Here is a 21,605-nt window from a genome sequence, read left to right as displayed (position 1 = left end):
ACAGTAAACCCTCATCCGCCACGGACTCGCTTATCCATGTGGGAATTGGTGCGAAGCTTATTTCCCGAACACACATAACACTTGATTGCACGTGGGTTTGAACGTGTCACCGTGACCGCACTATGCGCATAGATGATGTCTCCCGCCGTGTTCCCCCCCCCCCGCCCCCCCCTACAAATTTATCCTACAAACCTAACCCCAAACCCTACAAATTTATATGCAGTATATGTACAGGTATTCCCTCTGAGGTTTTCATAAATAAATAAAAACGTATATAATATTTGTCTGTGCGTTACATTCCGTGGCCGCGTTCTTTTTCCACATTTATCCCGTAAGTTCTTAAGCTTTTGCAACACAGTTTTGCCGAACGCACAATTTTCCAGGAACCTCACCCCCTTGTTGGACGAGGGTTTACTCCTTACTGTATACTGATGAGAAAATCTCCTTTAATATTATGAACCTTAAAAAATTCGTTTTAACTCCTCCGTGAGCCTAGGATTCTGTATACAAAAACAAAACATAGGTGCAATACCCGTGGCGCTCACCTGGTAGAATAAACAGTATACTGCACTGACTAAAGGTATTTTAAACCAATTTCAATGGTTGCTAGAAGACAGGGCAGCATGTCGAATCATACCAACATAATCGTAAGACTAAAAAAAAACAAAAAAAAAAACACCTTTAGGCTTTAAATAAACAATAAATAAAAAAACTTTTGGGGGGGGGGCAATCCCCTCCCCCCAACCTCCCCCACTTCCACCGTGTTTACCTCCTCAGACCCCAAATTTTTCCAATGCCCTGAACAAACAGGTACATCACGGATGATGAAGGTTGTGGTGACGTGTCATCAAAATTGCATATATACTTTCTGAGAAGAAAGCAAATACATACTTTGGGGGGCAACCCTCCCCCTCCCCCATAGATCCCCAAAGGGGCAGTTTTTTTTAAATGTCGTGAACAAACGTTGGTACATCATGGGTGATTAAGGTTGTGGTTAAGTTTCATCGGAATTGCATGTGTAGTTTCTGAGAAGAAAGCAAACACTGATTTTAGGGGGCAACCCCCCCGCCCCCCGTATACCCCAATAGGGGCAGATTTTTTTAATGCCATAAACAAACATTGGTAGATCACGGGTGGTGAAGGTTGTGGTAAAGTTTCACCGAAATCGTGAGTGTAGGTTCTGAGAAAAAAGAAAATACCTATTTTGGGGGGTCATACCTGGATCCACGTTTGACCCCCTGTAAACCCCCTTAGACCCCGATTTTTTTAATGCCGTAAACAAACTTTAGTCACAACACAACAAATATCATTTGTGCCAAATTTGGTCGCAATCCCATCAGCGGTTTCGGAGAAGAAGTTTCAAGTGTTTACGGACCTACCGACCACGGAAGGTCTTATCGTGCTGCAAGGACCATGGAAGGTCCAACCGACCATGAAATATCGTGCTATATATCGTTTTAGGCCCAATCACTCAATAGTGAAAAAACACATTGAAAATTAATAAAATTCTCGTATCTGGATATGTATTGGGATCTTCACCAAAATCAAATCAATTCGTCCTGGTGACACACCCAACCTGTCCACCAGGTTTCGGCCCCTGAACTTCGTTCCAGGTGAGCTAATAATTCATGCACCCAGCAAGAACACACAAGGAGATTCCAATAACACTTTCCCCAGTGTTTGTACTCGTACACATAACGTTCAGTGCTTTCTCACACTCGGTAGGTGAATGAGGGAAGTTTGCGCTCCTATCCATGGAGGTTTTGAAGCGTACTACCGTCGGGTGCTGTGGGACTGGGCCGAGGCAGCACGCAAGTGCTGAGTGTTGTTGCCCTCAGAAAACTTCAGCCATTTTCTTTTTCTTTTTCAGGGAAGCCTGGTTCACGTGGTTGCTCGGACAGAAGGTACAGTGGGAGTCGGAGGTCGCCGACACAGCATCGATGACATCATTGCGACCGTGCTCGCAATGGAACCGGCGAAGTTTGTCTTCCATGGTCGGTAGGTTTAGAAAACGGTTGCAGCTCTTTGGTGCGTGTTGATGAGTGATTGTAATGCCATCAATTTGAACAGTGATGATGCCCCATGCTGTCTTTGGTTATCTCATCATGAATGCATGTAGTGATTGTGCCCTCTATTCACCAGAACCACCTTTAGAAACCATTTTCCCCGCCGAGTAGGGGTTAGCCTTTTTTGGGCACTGTGGTCCCCTTTTTGAAGCTTTTGTTGGGCACCGTGGTCCCCTTTTTGAAGCTTTTTTTGGGCACCGTGGTCCCCTTTTTGAAGCTTTTTTTGGGCACCGTGGTCCCCTTTTTGAAGCTTTTTGGGGGCACCGTGGTCCCCTTTTTGAAGCTTTTTTGGGCACCGTGGTCCACTTTTTGAAGCTTTTTTGGGCACCGTGGTCCCCTTTTTGAAGCTTTTTGGGCACCGTGGTCCCCTTTTTGAAGCTTTTTTGGGCACCGTGGTCCCCTTTTTGAAGCTTTTTTGGACACCGTGGTCCCCTTTTTGAAGCTTTTTTGGACACCGTGGTCCCCTTTTTGAAGCTTTTTTGGGCACCGTGGTCCCCTTTTTGAAGCTTTTTTGGGCACCGTGGTCCCCTTCTTGAAGCTTTTTTGGGCACTGTGGTCCCCTTTTCGAAGCTTTTTTGGGGACCGTGGTCCCCTTTTTGAAGCTTTTTTGGGCACCGTGGTCCCCTTTTTGAAGCTTTTTTGGGCACCGTGGTCCCCTTTTTGAAGCTTTTTTGGGCACCGTGGTCCCCTTCTTGAAGCTTTTTTGGGCACCGTGGTCCCCTTTTCGAAGCTTTTTTGGGGACCGTGGTCCCCTTTTTGAAGCTTTTTTGGGCACCGTGGTCCCCTTTTTGAAGCTTTTTTGGGCACCGTGGCCCCCTTTTTGAAGCTTTTTTGGGCACCGTGGTCCCCTTTTTGAAGCTTTTTTGGGCACAGTGGTCCCCTTTTTGAAGCAATGTTTTGTGGCCGGAATTCGTCCTGGTCGCACACCCAACCAGTCCACCAGGTTTCGGCCGAATCCGTCTAAAACTTTATAGACATATCATACTAAATATCGTTTTTTGCCCTATCACTCAATGGTGAAGAATCACTTTAAAAATTCTTGTATCCAGATCCGGATCTTCACCAAAATCTAGTCATTTCGTGCTTGTCACATTCGCAACCTCTCCACCAAATTTCACCTGAATCTGTCCACAACTTTTTGAGATATCCTGTTCACAGACAGACAGACAGACAGACAGACAGACAGAGAGACAGACAGGGGGGGAAACATAACCACTTTCTTTGATGGCGAAGGTAATCATCGTTGATAATGCGATTGCTTTGTCGGTCTTTTCTTTGATGCCAATGTAACTGCTGGGTTTCTGCTGGGTTTCCATAAATGTGTAAACTGCTGGGTTTCTGCTGGGTTTCTGCTGGGTTTCCTTCAATGTGTAATCTGCTGGGTTTCTGCTGAGTTTCTGCTGAGTTTCCATAATGTGTAAATTGCTGGGTTTCTGCTGGGTTTCCATAAATGTGTAAACTGCTGGGTTTCTGCTGGGTTTCCATAAATGTGTAAACTGCTGGGTTTCCATAAATGTGTAAACTGCGGTGTTTCTGCTGGATTTCTGCTGGGTTTCTATAAATGTGTAAACTGCTGGGTTTCTGCTAGGTTTCCATGAATGTGTAAACTGCTGGGTTTCTGCTGAGTTTCCATAAATGTGTAAACTGCTGGGTTTCTGATGGGCTTCCATAAATGTGTAAACTGCTGGGTTTCTGATGGGTTTCCATAAATGTGTAAACTGCTGGGTTTCTGATGGGTTTCCATAAATGTGTAAACTGCTGGGTTTCTGCTGTGTTTCCATAAATGTGTAAACTGCTGGGTTTCTGATGGGTTTCCATAAATGTATAAACTGCTGGGTTTCTGATGGGTTTCCATAAATGTGTAAACTGCTTGGTTTCTGATGGGTTTCCATAAATGTGTAAACTGCTGGGTTTCTGATGGGTTTTCATAAATGTGTAAACTGCTGGGTTTCTGCTGTGTTTCCATAAATGTGTAAACTGGTGGGTTTCTGCTGTGTTTCCATAAATGTGTAAACTGCTGGGTTTCTGCTGGGTTTCTGCTGTGTTTCCATAAATGTGTAAACTGCTGGGTTTCTGCTTGGTTTCCATAAATGTGTAAACTGCTGGGTTTCTGCTGGGTTTCCATAAATGTGTAAACTGCTGGGTTTCTGCTGGGTTTCTGCTGGGTTTCCTTCAATGTGTAATCTGCTGGGTTTCTGCTGAGTTTCTGCTGAGTTTCCATAAATGTGTAAATTGCTGGGTTTCTGCTGGGTTTCCATAAATGTGTAAACTGCTGGGTTTCTGCTGGGTTTCCATAAATGTGTAAACTGCTGGGTTTCCATAAATGTGTAAACTGCGGTGTTTCTGCTGGATTTCTATAAATGTGTAAACTGCTGGGTTTCTGCTAGGTTTCCATGAATGTGTAAACTGCTGGGTTTCTGCTGAGTTTCCATAAATGTGTAAACTGCTGTTTGTTCGGCTGGGTATCCATAAATGTGTAAACTGCTGGGTTTCTGCCTGGTTTCCATAAATGTGTAAACTGCTGGGTTTCTGATGGGTTTCCATAAATGTGTAAACTGCTGGGTTTCTGATGGGTTTCCATAAATGTGTAAACTGCTGGGTTTCTGCTGTGTTTCCATAAATGTGTAAACTGCTGGGTTTCTGATGGGTTTCTGCTGTGTTTCCATAAATGTGTAAACTGCTGGGTTTCTGCTTGGTTTCCATAAATGTGTAAACTGCTGGGTTTCTGCTGGGTTTCCATAAATGTGTAAACTGCTGGGTTTCTGCTGGGTTTCTGCTGGGTTTCCTTCAATGTGTAATCTGCTGGGTTTCTGCTGAGTTTCTGCTGAGTTTCCATAAATGTGTAAATTGCTGGGTTTCTGCTGGGTTTCCATAAATGTGTAAACTGCTGGGTTTCTGCTGGGTTTCCATAAATGTGTAAACTGCTGGGTTTCCATAAATGTGTAAACTGCGGTGTTTCTGCTGGATTTCTATAAATGTGTAAACTGCTGGGTTTCTGCTAGGTTTCCATGAATGTGTAAACTGCTGGGTTTCTGCTGAGTTTCCATAAATGTGTAAACTGCTGTTTGTTCGGCTGGGTATCCATAAATGTGTAAACTGCTGGGTTTCTGCCTGGTTTCCATAAATGTGTAAACTGCTGGGTTTCTGATGGGTTTCCATAAATGTGTAAACTGCTGGGTTTCTGATGGGTTTCCATAAATGTGTAAACTGCTGGGTTTCTGCTGTGTTTCCATAAATGTGTAAACTGCTGGGTTTCTGATGGGTTTCCATAAATGTGTAAACTGCTGGGTTTCTGATGGGTTTCCATAAATGTGTAAACTGCTTGGTTTCTGATGGGTTTCCATAAATGTGTAAACTGCTGGGTTTCTGATGGGTTTCCATAAATGTGTAAACTGCTGGGTTTCTGCTGTGTTTCCATAAATGTGTAAACTGCTGGGTTTCTGCTGGGTTTCTGCTGTGTTTCCATAAATGTGTAAACTGCTGGGTTTCTGCTTGGTTTCCATAAATGTGTAAACTGCTGGGTTTCTGATGGGTTTCCATAAATGTGTAAACTGCTGGGTTTCTGATGGGTTTCTGCTGTGTTTCCATAAATGTGTAAACTGGTGGGTTTCTGGTGTGTTTCCATGAATGTGTAAACTGCTGGGTTTCTGCTGGGTTTCCATCAATGTGTAAACTGCTGGGTTTCTGCTGGGTTTCCATCAATGTGTAAACTGCTGGGTTTCTGATGGGTTTCCATCAATGTGTAAACTTCTGGGTTTCCATAAATGTGTAAACTTCTGGGTTTCCATAAATGGACTCCTCTTTTTTTACAAACTATAACAGATATATATTTAGATAAATGCATTTTTGTAGGTATTCGCCTTGACTTGCTTTCTGCTTACAGCATCAGGTAAATTAAACAATATGATCACTAGAGTCTTGCCGTGTGCTGTTCTACCTCTGACTCTTTAAACTTGCTCTCCTCTTGTTCAAAGTCTTTTCTTTCTTGGCAGACTGTCGGTATTTTCAGTTACGGTGTTGCACGACCAGCGGTTGGTTGTCGTGGCAGAGCAGAAAGCCGAGGTCTCAGAAGAGGACAGCTTTGCCTGGATGACTCGTACCCTTCAGGTCTTTTCAATTTCCAACATGGCCTCGTCTCGTTCATTGCTTATTCTATTTTCTCTCTGTGTTTTTTGAGCTCCATGTCAGATTTAATCATTGCCTTTCCGTGTTTTTTTTCTTCCCTTTTACGAAACAATTCTTGCAGGTAGTTGACAGCATCCACCAGGTCGGATTGTACTGTATTGCGCTGTTGCCCTCAAATGGCCTTCCTCGTTCTCTGCTGGGTGGGGTCAGTGCACCCGAGGCCCGACGGCGTTTCCTCGAAGGCACCCTGCATCCTTGTAATCTGCTCATGTGTCCTTACTCGAGCATCACGAACCTACCCAAGCCGAGGCAGAGGCAGCCAGGTGAGCCATGCTCTTGAACGTTTTTCACCTGACTTATAAGTGCTGGAGAACTGAAATTATACTTTTGAGAGCAAACTTTTGTCAGCTATACATGGGCAATTATATTTGGTGTGTAATTGTCTTTGAACTGATAATTTTACAGTTGAGATCAGAATGTACCTTTGGGTCATCGATCAATCCATCTATCAATATTGAATGTATTGGAAACCTCAAAAACTTGGAAAATCCCAAATTTGCGTCATGAACACAAGATGAACAACTACTTTATAACCTTTGTAAGTTGGTGTAATCGTAAGCATTGTAGTTGTCGGTATTTCAAGATGAACAAATATAATTCTTCTTCGTGATGAACCATCCACACGTTTCTGAATCTGCTCATCTTCAAGCATGTTGTTCATTCTGAATGATGTATGAGATACCAGGATGTTCATTCTGAATGATATATTGAACACCATGTTGCTCGGTTGTGCCACACGACAGGTTTAAAAAGCTTGAACAATATGAACAGAACTGCGGTGAAATTTCCTGGAATGCAAATGTGGATGGATAAACAGGGGTGAAATCAGGGGTGAAATCAGGGGTGAAATCAGGGGTGAAATCAGGGATTTTCCTTTTGAGTTTTGAATGCTAAAAATGAAGAAACCATTATTCCTTCCCACTCTATTCTTCATTCAAAGGTCTGTTCTTTATTTTGCTAATGTTCTAATTGTCTTCCTCTTTCATGCATCTGCACCTCTCACCGTCCGTTTCAGTGGAAATCGGACCGGCCTCTGTCATGCTGGGTAACCTGGTGGCAGGTAAACGTGTTGCCCAAGCCAGTGGGCGAGACCTCGGTCACCTAGACGACGACCCAAACAAGAAGGTCATTTTCTTCACCCATAACCTGCTGTTTGCTTGAGGAGCACAGTTTTGTTTATTTTCCATTTCAATATGTCGTAATTTTGATTTGTACCATGACACAGCAATGATCCATTTTCCTAACCACATTCATTCATGGTCTTTACATTGTGAACTTTTACATTGTGGACTTTTACATTGTGGAACAAGAAGAAAAAGACATAAAATGTCACAAAGCCCTCGCCATGGTTTGAGTAATTTTGCTGTATGGAGATAAAGGCTGCAGTCGGCCATCTTTCGTCAGATGACAAAACAAAATCTTCTTCATATTTATACTCGTGATGTATTGTCTTTGTGCCAAGTTTGAAGAAAATCGGTCTATGGGGAAACGCATGTCCAATAAATGGATGGGGAAACGTTTAAGTAACAAAATAGCCACCAGTCGGCCATCTTCGTTCTGATCTCGGAAAAAAAATGAAGTGCATATGTAACCCGTCATTCGTTATCTGCGTGCCAAGTTTGAACGTGATCGGTAAATGCATGTCCGAGAAATGGTTGAGGACGTGGTCGATATCAGTTTTTTCTTTCCAACTAAAATGGCCGCCTTTCTACCAGTCAGCCATCTTTGATCATATCACAAAATAAAGTGAAGTAGTGCACGTGTGTGCCATCATGTGCTGTGCTTGTGCCAAGTTTGAACAAAATAGGACCATGCATGTTCAATAAATGATTGGGGACACTTTTAAGTAACAAAATGGCCGCCAGTCAGCCATATTGGATCTGATCTCGAAAGAAAATGACGTGCATATGTAAGCCGTCATTACTCCCGCCAGAGAGTAATGTGTGTGTGTGTGTGTGTGTGTGTGTGTGTGTGTGTGTGTGTGTGTGTGTGTGTGTGTGTGTGTGTGCGTGCGTGCGTATGTGTGTTCGTATGTCCGTGTGTTTGTGTGTTTGTGAACAAGATATCTGGAAAAGTTCTGAACGGATTTGGATGAAAGTTGGTGGGATGATTGCCCTTGGGATAAGGAAGAATTAATTAGTTTTTGGTGAAACTCAGGATATTATTCCGGATCCAGGAATTTTTTGAAGGATTTTTTACCATTGGAAGATTGGGCTCAGCAGCGGCCACCCACGGCGGGAGTATGCGCTCTACTGAGTGGTGTTCTAGTTTATTATCTGTGTGCCAAGATTGAATAAGATCGGTAATTGCATGTCCGAGAAATTTAAGCCCCGTAGGAAAGAATGCAATTCAACCGATTGAAGGCACTTCCACATACAAGAGAAAATAGTGGAGGTGCATGGTAAGGCCTGGATTTTGGGAGTTTAATCTCGGGCCATGACTACTGGAACTTTCTTGTTTGAGCTCCACACTCGGCCTGTTCATGTCAGCAGTAACTGCTTGTACAACAATTTCAGCAATATAATCGGCTTTTCTTCTGTTTTGTCGGTTTGTCTAACCCTGTGATCTTACGTGCACACCTTGAGCCATGTTGTTTACTTTGTTTGACGATTCATACCACCTCTCTTTACCCATCTATTCCCACATCCTTGTATCCTCAGAGTCTATATCTCTCGGACATCTTGCAGTGGCGTTCACAAACTACACCTGACCACATGCTGTTTCTGCTGCTAAATGGACGAGTAAATTTGTCTGTATCTGATCTGTCTCGTCTTTGTCCGTTACCTCCGCCACCGAATGTGGACGGAGGTTATATTTTCACCCCTGTCTGTCTGTTTGTTTGTTGTCTGTCTGTCTGTGAACAGGATATCTCAAAAAGTTGTGGACGGATTCAGACGAAATATGGTGGAGAGGTGTATGACGAGGACAAAATGATTAGATTTTGGTGGATATTCGAATCTGTATCTGAGATTCTTTAAAAAGTGATTCTTCACCATTGAGAGATAGGACCAAAAACAAACAACCAAGAGGTTAGCATGATATGGCAAAAAGTTGTGGACTGATTATGACAAAACTAGCTGGATGAGTTGGTTAGGCGACGGGAACAAGCCGATTCGATTTTGGTTATGGTCCGAATCCAGATTGGGCCTATCGGTGGAATACAAAACATAAACTGTTTAGTCTGGTCATTGTCATGTATGTGTAATGTGTTTTGTATGTAATAATTACCTCTTTGAGATGTATAGGGTCCTAGTATTGAAAGTATGTCACCCAAATAGGTTTGCGCAAGTGAGTCGACCCAATTTCTTGCAATATCCACGAAAATCCGAGGCCTTGTCAGTTTATTTTGCTGGTCAGGTGTTTGGCACACATGGTTTTCTCCTCCCTCACCAAATTGCAGGATAAAAGCCGCCCAGGCCTCTTCTGCGGCTTATCTGGCCTTTCCCCCTTTCAGCCCTTCATATCTTATCTTCCACCATCTCTTATCTTCCCCCATCCAAAACCTTGATCTTTTCTACCCCCGGTAATTCACCCCAGAGTCCTTGCAGTGTTCATATGTTTTATACCTCTCCCACCTCCCCCCAAGGCCTCCCGATGTCCCTGCTCTCAAATGTTGTGTTTGTGTCCTTCCCCCTCTCTTCCCATCTTGTCTGCCGCTCCCCTTATTTTTTGTGTTTTATGTGTCGGTTTGAGTTTTTGTGTGATTAATGTTAGCTCTTTCACGAGCCTCGATCTTGTATACAAAAAAAAAAAAAAGTATATGTCTCCAGCCCCACTGGGTCAGATAGATTCAGCTAGTAACCCATTATTTTGTTATTCTACCCCAGCTCAAGCTTTTCTTTCACCTCCACTCCATTGTTTCCCCCTTTCCTTTCAGCATTGTAGTATAATAGCCTATTTAAGTTTGTTAATGTGCACTTTCCTTTCGTCTTTCAATTTGGTACCCCATCACCTCTTGTGGTCCCAAATACCAACGCATGATCTTGTACATGTTGACTTCACATTGGTACACCGACCTTGTATGTACGTGTGTCTTCCTGTTTACCTCTTTAGCTTTTTCCATCGTGAGTGAATTCACTGTTTAATTGTTTTCCTTACAAACTGCATGGTCTATCCAATTATCAAAATTGCATGCCTGATCATAAGTAATTAATTGTATGAAATTTTATAACTCCATTCAAACAAAGAAATCCTTCATGTGTTCATGTTCATGTGCTGTTCATGTGTGCATGGCAGGGTGGAGTGGCTGGTTCAGCCACTTGTGCGCAGCTCCAGAGGCGGGCCGAGCGAGTGGCCTCGGTTCTGGCTGAACGAAGTGCTCCTCATCCTGGGGATCATGTGGCTTTGCTCTTCCCACCAGGTCTGTGTTCATGTTTCATCTTTAAAAGGTGCAAGGAAAATTCGAGGAAAAGGTCATCTGGCCCACCATTTCCTTGAATCGCATCATATCTGTATTCTGCAGTCCAAGCTCTTGCAGCATTTGAAGAAGAGCAGACATGTTATACAGATTCGTGCTTTCCCTTTTGATTTGGCAATGGGGCTTAGAGGCATGCACACTGGCATCTGAGTTGTCTAACCTGGGTTTGAATCTTGGCAGATAGGTTGGTGGACATTAGTTGATGGATATTAAATGTCCTTCACGAAAAGTTGGAGAGTTATCTCCAGCACCCTGAACCAATTACATATTCCTGCACTCAGTTGAGTATCCTGTATCGGAGTGGTGACCCGTCTGGATTAACACGGGACACCAAAACAATGACCATTTAATCTTGAATACATTCACCTTGAACCAATGTTTACAAGATGCTAAGATGTAATTGTGGATTTGCCAGATTGGTTATGATTTTGTGACCTTTATGTCTAACTCTAACCCGAACCTTAACCTATTTCTTAAGATTTATTATCTCCGCCACCGAAGGTAGATGGAGGTTATGTTTTCACCCCTGTCTGTTTGGCAGTTTGTGGACAGGATTTCTCAAAACGTTGTGGACGAATTTGGCAGAATTTTGGTGGAGAGGTCGGGTGTGCGACGAGGACGAAATGATTAGCTTGTGGCGAAGATTCGGATCGCCGACCTTGTATGGAGAATGTTTAAAGGAATTCTTCACCATTGAGAGATAGGGGAAAAACACCGATCTGTTGCATGATATCTCAAAAGGTTGTGAACGTATTCAGACGAAACTTGGTGGACAGGTTGTGTGTGGAACCACCTTTAGAGGCCATTTTTCACTGCCTTTTTGGGGCACCGTGGTCCCCTTTTTGAAGCAATATTTTATGGCCGGATGCCCTTCCTGCCACCAACCCTGTTAGTCGCCCCTTGCGACACGGGGAATTACCAGTGAGCTGGTACTCAATTTGCCGACCTCGGAAGGATGACAGGCTGAGTCAACCCCCCTGGCGTTAATTCAGCGATCGACCAGGATTCAAACCCAGGAACCTAGGATCCCAAGCCGGCACCCGAACCGCTAAGCCAACACCAAGCTGTGTGTGTAACAAGGACAAATCGATTCGATTTTGGTGAAGATTCTAATCTGGATCCTAATTTGAGAATTTTAATTTTTTCAGGTGATTTGTCACTATTGAGTAATATGGCCAAAAACAATATGTAGCACGATATTTCAAAAAGTGATGGACAACTTATGACAAAACTTGGAGGACAAGTTGGTTAGTCGACAAGAACAAGCCGATTAGATTTAGGTTCAGGTCCGAATCCAGATCCGGCCTATCGGTGGATACAAACCATAAACTGCTCAGCCTGGCGGAGGTATGCACTCCACCGAGTGCCGTTCTTCTCTAGTTTCTATTTCTACATCAATATTGTCGTGTGACTGCTCTCAGTTAACACCGGGAGAGTCACGGAAGGCAATCGAGCGTTACTCCTGGGCGTTCAGTTCAAACAGCGGATTTTATATACATCCGAAATATATATCCGAAAGAAATATATATATATATATATATATATATATATATATATATATATATATATCCGAAAGAAAGGAGGAGGAAAGGGGAGGGGAAGATGAAGGGTCTTACCTGTTGTCTGCTGGCAGTCCCAAATCCTGCAAAGAAAATAACTCAAACGAAAAACAGGTTTAAAATGTACAAGGAAAATAACAAAAGGATTTATTAAAAGAAAGCCGGGACAAAGAAAAGCGCGACGCTAAATACATTTCCTATATGGAGCGCTCCCACACACAGAACCAAACACAGACAAAATGGATGGAAGAACTGGAATGAAAATAAAGATGTGTGACTTATTATGCACTTAACTCAATTGGCTGGTCTCATCAGTCCGCGAACGGCCCCAGGGGTCCGTGCACGCGAACACGCCTTGGCGCGAAGTCCGTGCGCAGAACCAGGCCTCAAGTGCGCAGGCCTGAACATATGTCCATGCGTCGTTCCTCGTCCCCAGCTCGTCGTTTGCAACTCGGCCTCCTCACAATCCCCAGCAAGGTCTCGGCACACTACCACCTGCACTGAGGTCCAGAACGTGAAGACAAGGGGGGGAGAATCGTCAGCGCTCAGCCGTGTCTTTTCACATCCAGCACAAGAAGCACAAGAAGGCCGAAGATAAGAGGGAAAAGAGCGAGAATCCTCGCCGGACACGGTTTTTGCGTCCCACCTCTGACATCATTGGCGCTTCTCTTCCAATCAGCGAGTTGCTTCTTGCTCCGGCCTTCCTGTTGGTCAACTCTCACACAATCACTGCCCTTCTGGGCATGGCTTTCGGCCTGCCTGACCTTCGTGGTGATGTAGCTGGTGGTATCCCATCGGCGGTGCTCAGAACTGGCTTCCGGTTGGTTTTATTATTATTATTTAATGTGCTTTAATGGGCATTTTCCTGCTAGTGTCTATTGCGGTGCCATAAGGGACAAGGGATGTAAATTACTGAGGTATGACGAACAAGGTAGTAGTTAACATAATCCCTATAACTAGTTAACATGCCCCATTCCTCGTAATGGGGACGAAGATACACCTTAATCCGACATCCGGGCTAAACGGATCCTCTACTTATTACATGGTGGTGGTTCTTCTTCTTCACGACAGTCAGAGCATGTTACCGACACAAATCTACCTGACTACATATCAATACCCCACCGACATAACAATATAATTATGCTGTGCTCCCTGCCATGAAATGTAGACACTTGTGCTGACGCAATCACAGCCAAGTGTCGTACCCCATTATGAACTTGTACCTTGCAATGCACTCTCGATCTTCAATTTTAAAGCACTCTTGAAGTAATGTATCCGGTGTGCAGGGATTAATCTGATTGTGGCCTTCTACGGATGCCTGTACACAGGCTGTGTACCCATCACAGTCCGCCCTCCGCACCCCCAGCACGTATCCAGCATGTTGCCCACTGTGCACATGGTCATTCAGGTAGGATGGAGCTCGGCATCCCGGATAGTTCAGGTTATTTATGTTGCCTTTTAACAAGGCCCTTCATCTATAACCTTGGAATTGCATGGGGATTCTCCACTTGCCCACTCCATTCAACGCTGATATACAGTGGGAACTATGGACACTTGCTTTCCCAAATTATTTATCTTTTGTCTAAAACTTCCTTCATCCTCTACATCTTTAGCTTATGGTGGACCAACATTGAAATTCCATTTTCCCTCACCAGGTTAGCCAAGCTGTTTGTGTGCTGACTACTGCATCGATCAACAAACTGCTGCGACGCCACGAGGGAGGGGACAAGCATGAATGGCCACCTATTATTGATACCGGTCTGCTCGTTCGACCTATCCCTTCGCTGATCTTACTTTCTTGCACCATTCAGTCTGACTAAAGTCGTTTATTACCTCCTTCCCTTCCTTCATTCAATTCTTGATTCCGGCTTTCTCTTATTGACCTTATTTCTAGCCTTTTTAAACTCACAAGTGCAAAACTCACAAACTCACACTCACTCACTCACAAACTCACAAGTGTTAAATCTTCCCCCATCCAAAACCTTGATCTTTTCTACTTCCGTTAATTCACCCCAGATCCACATTTCTGAAATTCCGACTTTTCCTGGAAGTCCGAGCAGTGTCCATGTGTTTTTTTTTTTTGACCTCTCACCCCCACCCCCCCCCCCCCCACATCCCTTCCCACGCCTCCTCTCCCCAAGCCCTCACCCTCCCACAGATCTCCCGATGTCCCTGCTCTCAAATGTTGTATTTGTGTGCTTCCCCATCTTGTCTCCCGCTCCCTTTATCATGTCTTATGTGTCCGTTTTTTTTTTGTCATTAATGTTGGCTCTTACATGAGCCTCGATCTTGTATATAAAAAAAAAGTGAATGACCAAGATTCGTACCTTTCAGACGACCTGCCCAAGAAACGCCCATGCCCGATTTGCATACCAACTGGACCAGATGCTCTAGCTTACCTTGACTACAGTGTTTCCACAAAAGGCACTCTCACTGGAGTCAAGGTCAGCTCCATTGTCAAGACCCTTTTGCCCAAGTCTTCCGTATCTCTCCTGTCTAGGTGTTGGTATGATTTGGTTGTGTTATTATCATCTAAATATATAAAACACAGTTTGTGTGTGTGTGTGTGTGTGTGTGTGTGTGTGTGTGTGTGTGTGTGTGTGATGTTACCGATAGACTCCTAAACGGAGAGGCTTACGTGCTTGATATTTGACATAGACATGGCCATTGAGCGTGGGACGAACATGGCCGAACTCAAAATATTTGACGATCCATATTTTTTATTCATATTTACCTCAGCGCATTTCAGCGAAGTACCCGCTAATCTCAGCCGGTTCCAGAGCAGCTCGCTGATTCGCTCAGAGCGATCACATGATGTTCCATCCCATCACACGTCACACGTTTTTTCACCTTTTATGCGATCGTGTTTTGTATCGATTTTGTGTGATATGAATTCAACGTCTTTGAAACAGCTGTGAAACGTCTTTCCACAACCCTTCCGTAACCGATTGGAGCAGTTTATTGCCGCACAAAACGAGATCCGCGAAGCGAGTTGGTCGAGTCGTGCTGACCAAGATGGCGACACGGCGGCTTCACTTTTCACGGAGTATGAGCGTTCTATATACGTATTTTCAATTCAGTGCGCCCGTGATTTGTGGCATAGACATGACCGATCCATATTTTTTATTCATATTTACCTCAGCGCATTTCAGCGCACGGAATCAACGGAATCAAAGCAGGTGGGCGCTGATTCGCTCAGAGCGATCACGTGATGACGCTATGAACGCTATGAACGCTATGACGCTATGAAACGCTACGAAGCTATGAACGATATGACGCTTTGACGCTATGAAAAAATAATCGCTATGAAACGCTATGAACGCGATGACGCGATGACGCTATGAACGCTATGAACGATATGACGATATGACGCTATGACGCTATGAAAAAAAAAATCGCTGTGACGCTATGAAACGCAATGAAACGCTATGAACGATATGAACGCTATGACGCTATGACGCTATGACGCTATGAAAAAATAAAATCGCTATGACGCTATGAAACGCTATGAACGATATGAACGCCATGAACGCTATGACGCTATGAGAAAAAAAATCGCTATGACGCTATGAAACGCTATGAACGCTATGACGCTATGACGCTATGGAAAAAAAAATCGCTCGCTTTACCAAGGGGCTCGCTCGCCCCCCGTTCCCCTCCCCTCCCCCTCCCCCTCCCCTCCCCCGCCCGGCAATGCCGGGTACTTCTGCTAGTAATGTTATATGTACTTGCTGTGCAGATGACCCATGGTGCCACCGGTGCCTTGTGTCGTGCTATCAAACTGCAGTGCGAGTTCTACCCATCACGGGATGTTGTGTTGTGCCTCGATCCATACTGTGGACTGGGATTCGTACTTTGGTGCCTCACCAGGTTTGACATGTTCATTGTTCGTTGGTGATGCCAGAGCACATATCACATACATGTTTTTTACTATTCATATTTTTAATTTTTTTTATACATATTTTTACATATTTATTTTACATATTTACATTTAAAAAAATATTTTTTACATATTTTTTCTTACACATTTTATTTTTAAATATTTTTATTTACATATTTTTAATGTAACTATTTATGTAAATATGTAAATTTTTGTACGTATTTTTTATGTGATTTACTTAATTTTTTCCCCATTTTTTTACATATTTTACATATTTTTATTACATATTTTCACATATTTTACATGTTTTTACATATTTTTATTACATATTTTCACATATTTTACATATTTTATTCATATTTTTACATATTTTTTTTACATATTTTACATAATTTACATATTTTTAAACATATTTTATTTTACATATTTTACTTCTTTTTTTTTTTTTACATATTTATTTTTACATTTTTTAAATTTAATTACATAAGCACATGAACAGAAGTATAGTCTATTGTTGGTTTTGTATCGCTTGACATGCTGTCGCAGCGTTTACTGTGGTCACCAGTCAATCCTGGTGCCGCCCGTGGAACTGGAGACCGATCCAGCATTGTGGCTGAATGCGGTCAGCCAGCACCGAGTCCGGGACACTTTCTGCTCGTACTCCGCCATGGAGCTGTGCACCCGTGGTCTCGGAGCACACACCGACATACTCAGGGTAAGCATCGTCCTGTGGAACTTGGGCAAAATGATTCATGAAATGGTATGCTTGATGCCAGGAGAGTGATTGGACGATTCCGTAGATCCAATAATTTTGCTGAGACCTTGAAAAATAACCTTGTCTGACAATGGCAGCTGTGAATAGCTTGAAGATGGATAACACTCGTGCATCATTAAAAGTATACCCCACCATCAAAATACGGACCCTTGCATTCCTCCAATTCAGTCAGAATTTAATGACATGGAGGCCCCACTCTGTCACTGGATAACTCAACATAACTCAGAAATGCAAGGTTGCGGTGGACCCATTAAACCCCATGCGTGTTCTTTAGACTCCTCCCTTAAAGCCCATCTAGCTACGAGTTGGTACCTCACACCACCCCAGAAATACCAACCATTGTACATGATACGTAGTAGTATATACAAATTGACATTTGAGGTGGACGCAGGGTGGACATGATGGATACTAATTTTGTTCTATCAAAACAAATTCAAAATCCGTGTGAAAAGTTGACGTCGCAGAAGTTGTGTTGTGTACTCACCCTCTTATTCCGTGTACTACTAAGCCAAGGTAATATCCTCACTTTTGCATATATAGCTTGGGGCAAGTGCCATCAATGCCATCACTTCCTGGGATACTCTGGGTACGAGCGAACTCATAGCAATGGCGCCGCTTTTCTCACCATACTCAGCAGGGCATTTCCTCAAGAGGAATTTCCTCCTCCACATAATGGTCGATCGATGGGGATTGTCCGTGCTCTATTATTTTCTAGCGAGGAAGCAGCACGTGCCGTTTTAAAGGTCTTTAGTATGACTCAAACCAGTCCAATCCAGATCGGTGTTTTTCTGGAGAAACCATCAGGTTTTTTTTTTTTTGTTTGTTTTTTTGTATACAAGATCGAGGCTCGTGAAAGAGCTAACATTAATCACACAAAAAGTCAAACCGACAGACAAAACACAAAAAACAAGGGGAGCGGCAGACAAGATGGGGAGAGAGGGGGAAGGACACAAACACAACATTTGAGACCAGCGACATCGGGAGGACTTGGGGGAGGTGGGAGAGGTATAAAACATATGAACACTGCAAGGACTCTGGGGTAAATTGGCGGGGGTAGAAAAGATCAAGGTTTTGGATGGGGGAAGATAAGAGATGGTGGTGAACAGCTGTTTTAAAGACCTGGAGGGAGGAGTGGGATTGAAGTTTGTTCCAGAGGCGGGAGAAAAGGGAAATGAAAGAGTGAAGGTGAGCAGAGAGCCTAGATTTTGGCAGTTTAACCATAAGAGGGTTGCACGCAGATCTTGTGCGACCTGAAGGAACGAGGGCATGCCCGTACTATATATATATCTACAATTATATCCCCCCCCCTCTATTTACATGAAATGGTTTGGTCCAAAGCGAACGGCTTGCGAGTACGGTGACAATCCCCCCCCTCTATTTACATGGAATGGTTTGGTCCAAAGCGAACGGCTTGCGAGTACGGTGACAATCCCCCCCCTCTATTTACATGAAATGGTTTGGTCCAAAGCGAACGGCTTGCGGAGTTTGGTAAAGAAATCGCCATAGCGTGCACAAACGCGCAGGAAAGCGAAAGAATCGCAAATTATAATAATAATAATAATAATAATTCATTTATTTTGTATAGCGCTTTTCCAGAAGCCCAAAGGCGCTTTGACAGAGTGGCAAACATAATGCATAACAATACATGAAAACAACAATTGCAAAAAGACAAGAATCAATAGGGAAATATTTAAAGCAAAAGGAGGGAGAAGGAGAAGAGATAGTCAGCGGTTAAATGCTGTGGGTTGAATGTTGAATGCAGTGTTGAACAGGTGGGTCTTGAGTGATGTTTTGAATGTGGTGAGTGAGGAGGAGTCTCTGATGGTGTGAGGTAGTGAGTTCCAGAGGGTGGGAGCAGCGATGGAGAAGGCCCTGTCCCCCCAGGATCTGAATTTGGTCCGGATGGAGGGGGTCAGGAGGTTGGTACCAGCAGAGCGGAGGTTGCGGGTGGGAGTGTGTCTGGAGAGGAGGTCAGCCAGGTAGGATGGGGCCAGGTTATGGAGGGCTTTGTATGTCAAGAGGAGGATTTTGTACTGGATTCTCTGGGGGATGGGGAGCCAGTGAAGCTTGTAAAGGACGGGGGTGATGTGGTCACGGGTCCGGGAATGGGTGAGTAGACGGGCAGCGGAGTTCTGAATGTATTGGAGTTTATTGGTGATTTTTGAGGGTGAACCATAGAGGAGGCTATTGCAGTAGTCCAGACGGGAGGTGATGAAGGCGTGGATGAGGGTTTCTGCAGCCGTGGAGGAGAGGGATGAGCGGAGACGGGCGATGTTTTTCAGGTGAAAGAAGGCTGACTTTGTGATCTGTTTAGTGTATTTGTCGAAGGAAAGGGTTTGGTCAAAGATGACGCCAAGATTCCGGATGTGAGGGGAGGTGGATACTGGGATACCGTCGATGTTGAGGGCAAAGTTATGGGTGGATTTTGTGAGCGTTTTTGGGCCAATGATGATTATTTCAGATTTATCACAGTTAAGCTTGAGGAAGTTGATTTGAAGCCAGGATTTTATTTCAGTGATGCAGTTTGTCAGGATAGAGTGGGTGTCGGTGGAGACGGACTTGGTGGAGATGAAAAGCTGGATGTCATCGGCGAAGCAGTGGAATTGGAGACCATGACGGCGGATTAAGTGACCGAGCGGGGACAGGTAAAGGATGAAGAGGAGGGGGCCAAGAACTGAACCTTGGGGGACACCTTGGGGGAGGGGAGCAGTGGGGGATTTGCAGTTATTGATGGAGATGAACTGGCATCTGTCAGAGAGGTATGATTTAATCCAAGAGAGGGCAGTGCCGGTAACGTTAAAGGTGGATTCAAGTCGGGTGAGGAGGATAGTGTGATCGATGGTGTCAAAGGCGGCGCTGAGGTCGAGGAGGACGAGAATGTTGAGGTTGCCAGCATCAGAGGAGAGGAGAAGGTCGTTGGTGATTTTGAGGAGAGCAGTTTCAGTACTGTGGTTGGACCGGAATCCGGATTGGAATGTTTCATACAGGTTATTGGCAGAGAGATGATGTTTGAGTTGAGTGGCTACAGCGCGTTCCAAAACTTTTGACAGAAAGGGTAGGTTGGAGATGGGTCTGAAGTTGTTTAGGGTGTCAGGGTTTAGACCAGGTTTTTTTAGAATGGGGGTAACAGCAGCAATTTTGAGGGAAGGTGGGACGATGCCTGTAGACAGGGAGGAGTTTATTGTTGCAATGATAAGTGGAGAGAGAGCAGGGAGGGAGGCTTTGACAAAGCTGGAGGGGATGGGGTCAAGAGTGCAGGTGGCAGTTTTCATTCCTATGAGGAGTTCAGAGAGGTCAGTAGGGGAGATTGGGGAGAACCGAGACAGGGGATGGCAGGACAAGGGGGGGCAGGTGGTTGGAGGGGGAGCGGGTGCGGCGGTGGTTAAGCTGTTGTAGATGTTGTCAATTTTGCGTTGGAAGAAAGAGAGGAAGGAGATGCAGTTGTCCACTGTGAATGACTGGGTGGTGGTGTTCAGGGGGCGGAGGAGTTTGTTTATTGTCGAGAAGAGTGCTTTTGGGTTTCCGGAGCCAGAGTGGATAATTTGAGAGTAGTAGGCAGAGCGGGCGCGGGAGAGGGCATCTTTGTAGTGTTGTAGGTGGTCCTTGTAGGCTTGGGAGTGAACTGTGAGACCTGTTTTATTGCGGAGTCTTTCAAGTTGGCGAGCACGAGTTTTCATCAGGTGGAGTTCAGGGGTAAACCAGGGAGCAGAATGGGTGAAAGAAACTGTTTTGGTTTTTACAGGCGCAAGCTGGTCAAGGCAGGAGGAGAGAGTGTGGTTGTAGTAGTCAGTGAGGTCGGAAGGGGTGTGGAGGTCAATGAAGGGAGAAGTGGACATATTTTCAGAGAGGGTGGATGAGAATGAGGTAGGTGAAAGAGCGTTTAGCTTACGGAAGTTGATTGTGCGATAATGCCTTGGTGTTGGGGCGGGGATGTTGATGGTCAGAGTGATGGCTAAGTGGTCAGAGAGGGTGAGGTCGGAGCCATAGAGATGGTGCAAATTTAATCCAGTGGAGCAGACAAGATCCAAAATGTGACCACGGATATGGGTAGGAAAGTCGACATGTTGAGTGAGGTTAAAGCAGGTGAGTAAATCAGTGAAGTCAGTGGTTATTGTGGAGTCAGTGGAGTCCATGTGGATATTAAAATCACCAAGGAGGAGGATTGAGGGGGAGAGGGAACATAGCTGGGTCAGAAAGTAGGAGAAGTCAGACAGGAATGATGGGTGTGGTTTGGGAGGGCGGTAGACGACAGCCATGACTGACTGCGTACGACCAGAGAGTTTTAAAGCCAGGTGTTCAAATGATGGAGCAGATGAGATGGAGATGAGGTTGGTCTTGATGTCTTGACGGTGGATAACGGCAATTCCACCACCTCGGCCCTCCGAGCGTGGTTTATTGACGTAGGAATATCCATTGGGTGTGGTGAGGTTAAGTGTGTAGTAGTCCAGAGGTTGTTGCCAGGTTTCGGTGAGACAGAGAAAGTCCAGTTTGTTATCCAGGATGTATTCGTTCAGGATGAGGCATTTGTTGTTGAGGGACCGGGTGTTGAACAGGGTGAGCTTGATGTTGTTTTGAACAGCAGGGATGAATTCAGGTGATTTAGCCAGGGTTCGTCGGCAGGACGTGCGATCGTGTGCGTTGCTGTGACCAGGTGCGCTGGGACGAAGAGTGAGAGTGCGCTGAGCCGACCAGAGGACGGGGATGGAGTGACCTGATTGCAAAT

The 21,605-nt window shown here is 44.5% G+C and overlaps 1 protein-coding gene across 1 annotated transcript in view; it reads left to right on the top strand.

Annotated features, from left to right (window-relative positions):
• The window catches only part of LOC137437988 (disco-interacting protein 2 homolog C), a 153,101-nt gene that overhangs the window by 110,334 nt on the left and 21,162 nt on the right, over positions 1-21,605 (top strand). Inside the window, exons 17-27 of the mRNA XM_078766702.1 lie at positions 1,871-1,998; positions 6,059-6,173; positions 6,313-6,514; positions 7,267-7,376; positions 8,912-8,992; positions 10,488-10,611; positions 13,514-13,635; positions 13,883-13,985; positions 14,562-14,671; positions 15,967-16,097; positions 16,654-16,822. Of these exons, the coding sequence (XP_078622828.1) occupies positions 1,871-1,998; positions 6,059-6,173; positions 6,313-6,514; positions 7,267-7,376; positions 8,912-8,992; positions 10,488-10,611; positions 13,514-13,635; positions 13,883-13,985; positions 14,562-14,671; positions 15,967-16,097; positions 16,654-16,822 (1,395 nt within the window). The remainder of the gene's footprint in view (positions 1-1,870; positions 1,999-6,058; positions 6,174-6,312; positions 6,515-7,266; positions 7,377-8,911; positions 8,993-10,487; positions 10,612-13,513; positions 13,636-13,882; positions 13,986-14,561; positions 14,672-15,966; positions 16,098-16,653; positions 16,823-21,605) is intronic.

The sequence above is a fragment of the Myxine glutinosa genome, chromosome 12 (genome assembly GCF_964187855.1).
Source record: "Myxine glutinosa chromosome 12, kmMyxGlut1.1, whole genome shotgun sequence".
Classification (NCBI taxonomy): domain Eukaryota; kingdom Metazoa; phylum Chordata; class Myxini; order Myxiniformes; family Myxinidae; genus Myxine; species Myxine glutinosa.
Note: the sequence above shows the minus strand (reverse complement) of the source record. Positions and strands in the feature narration are given on the sequence as shown.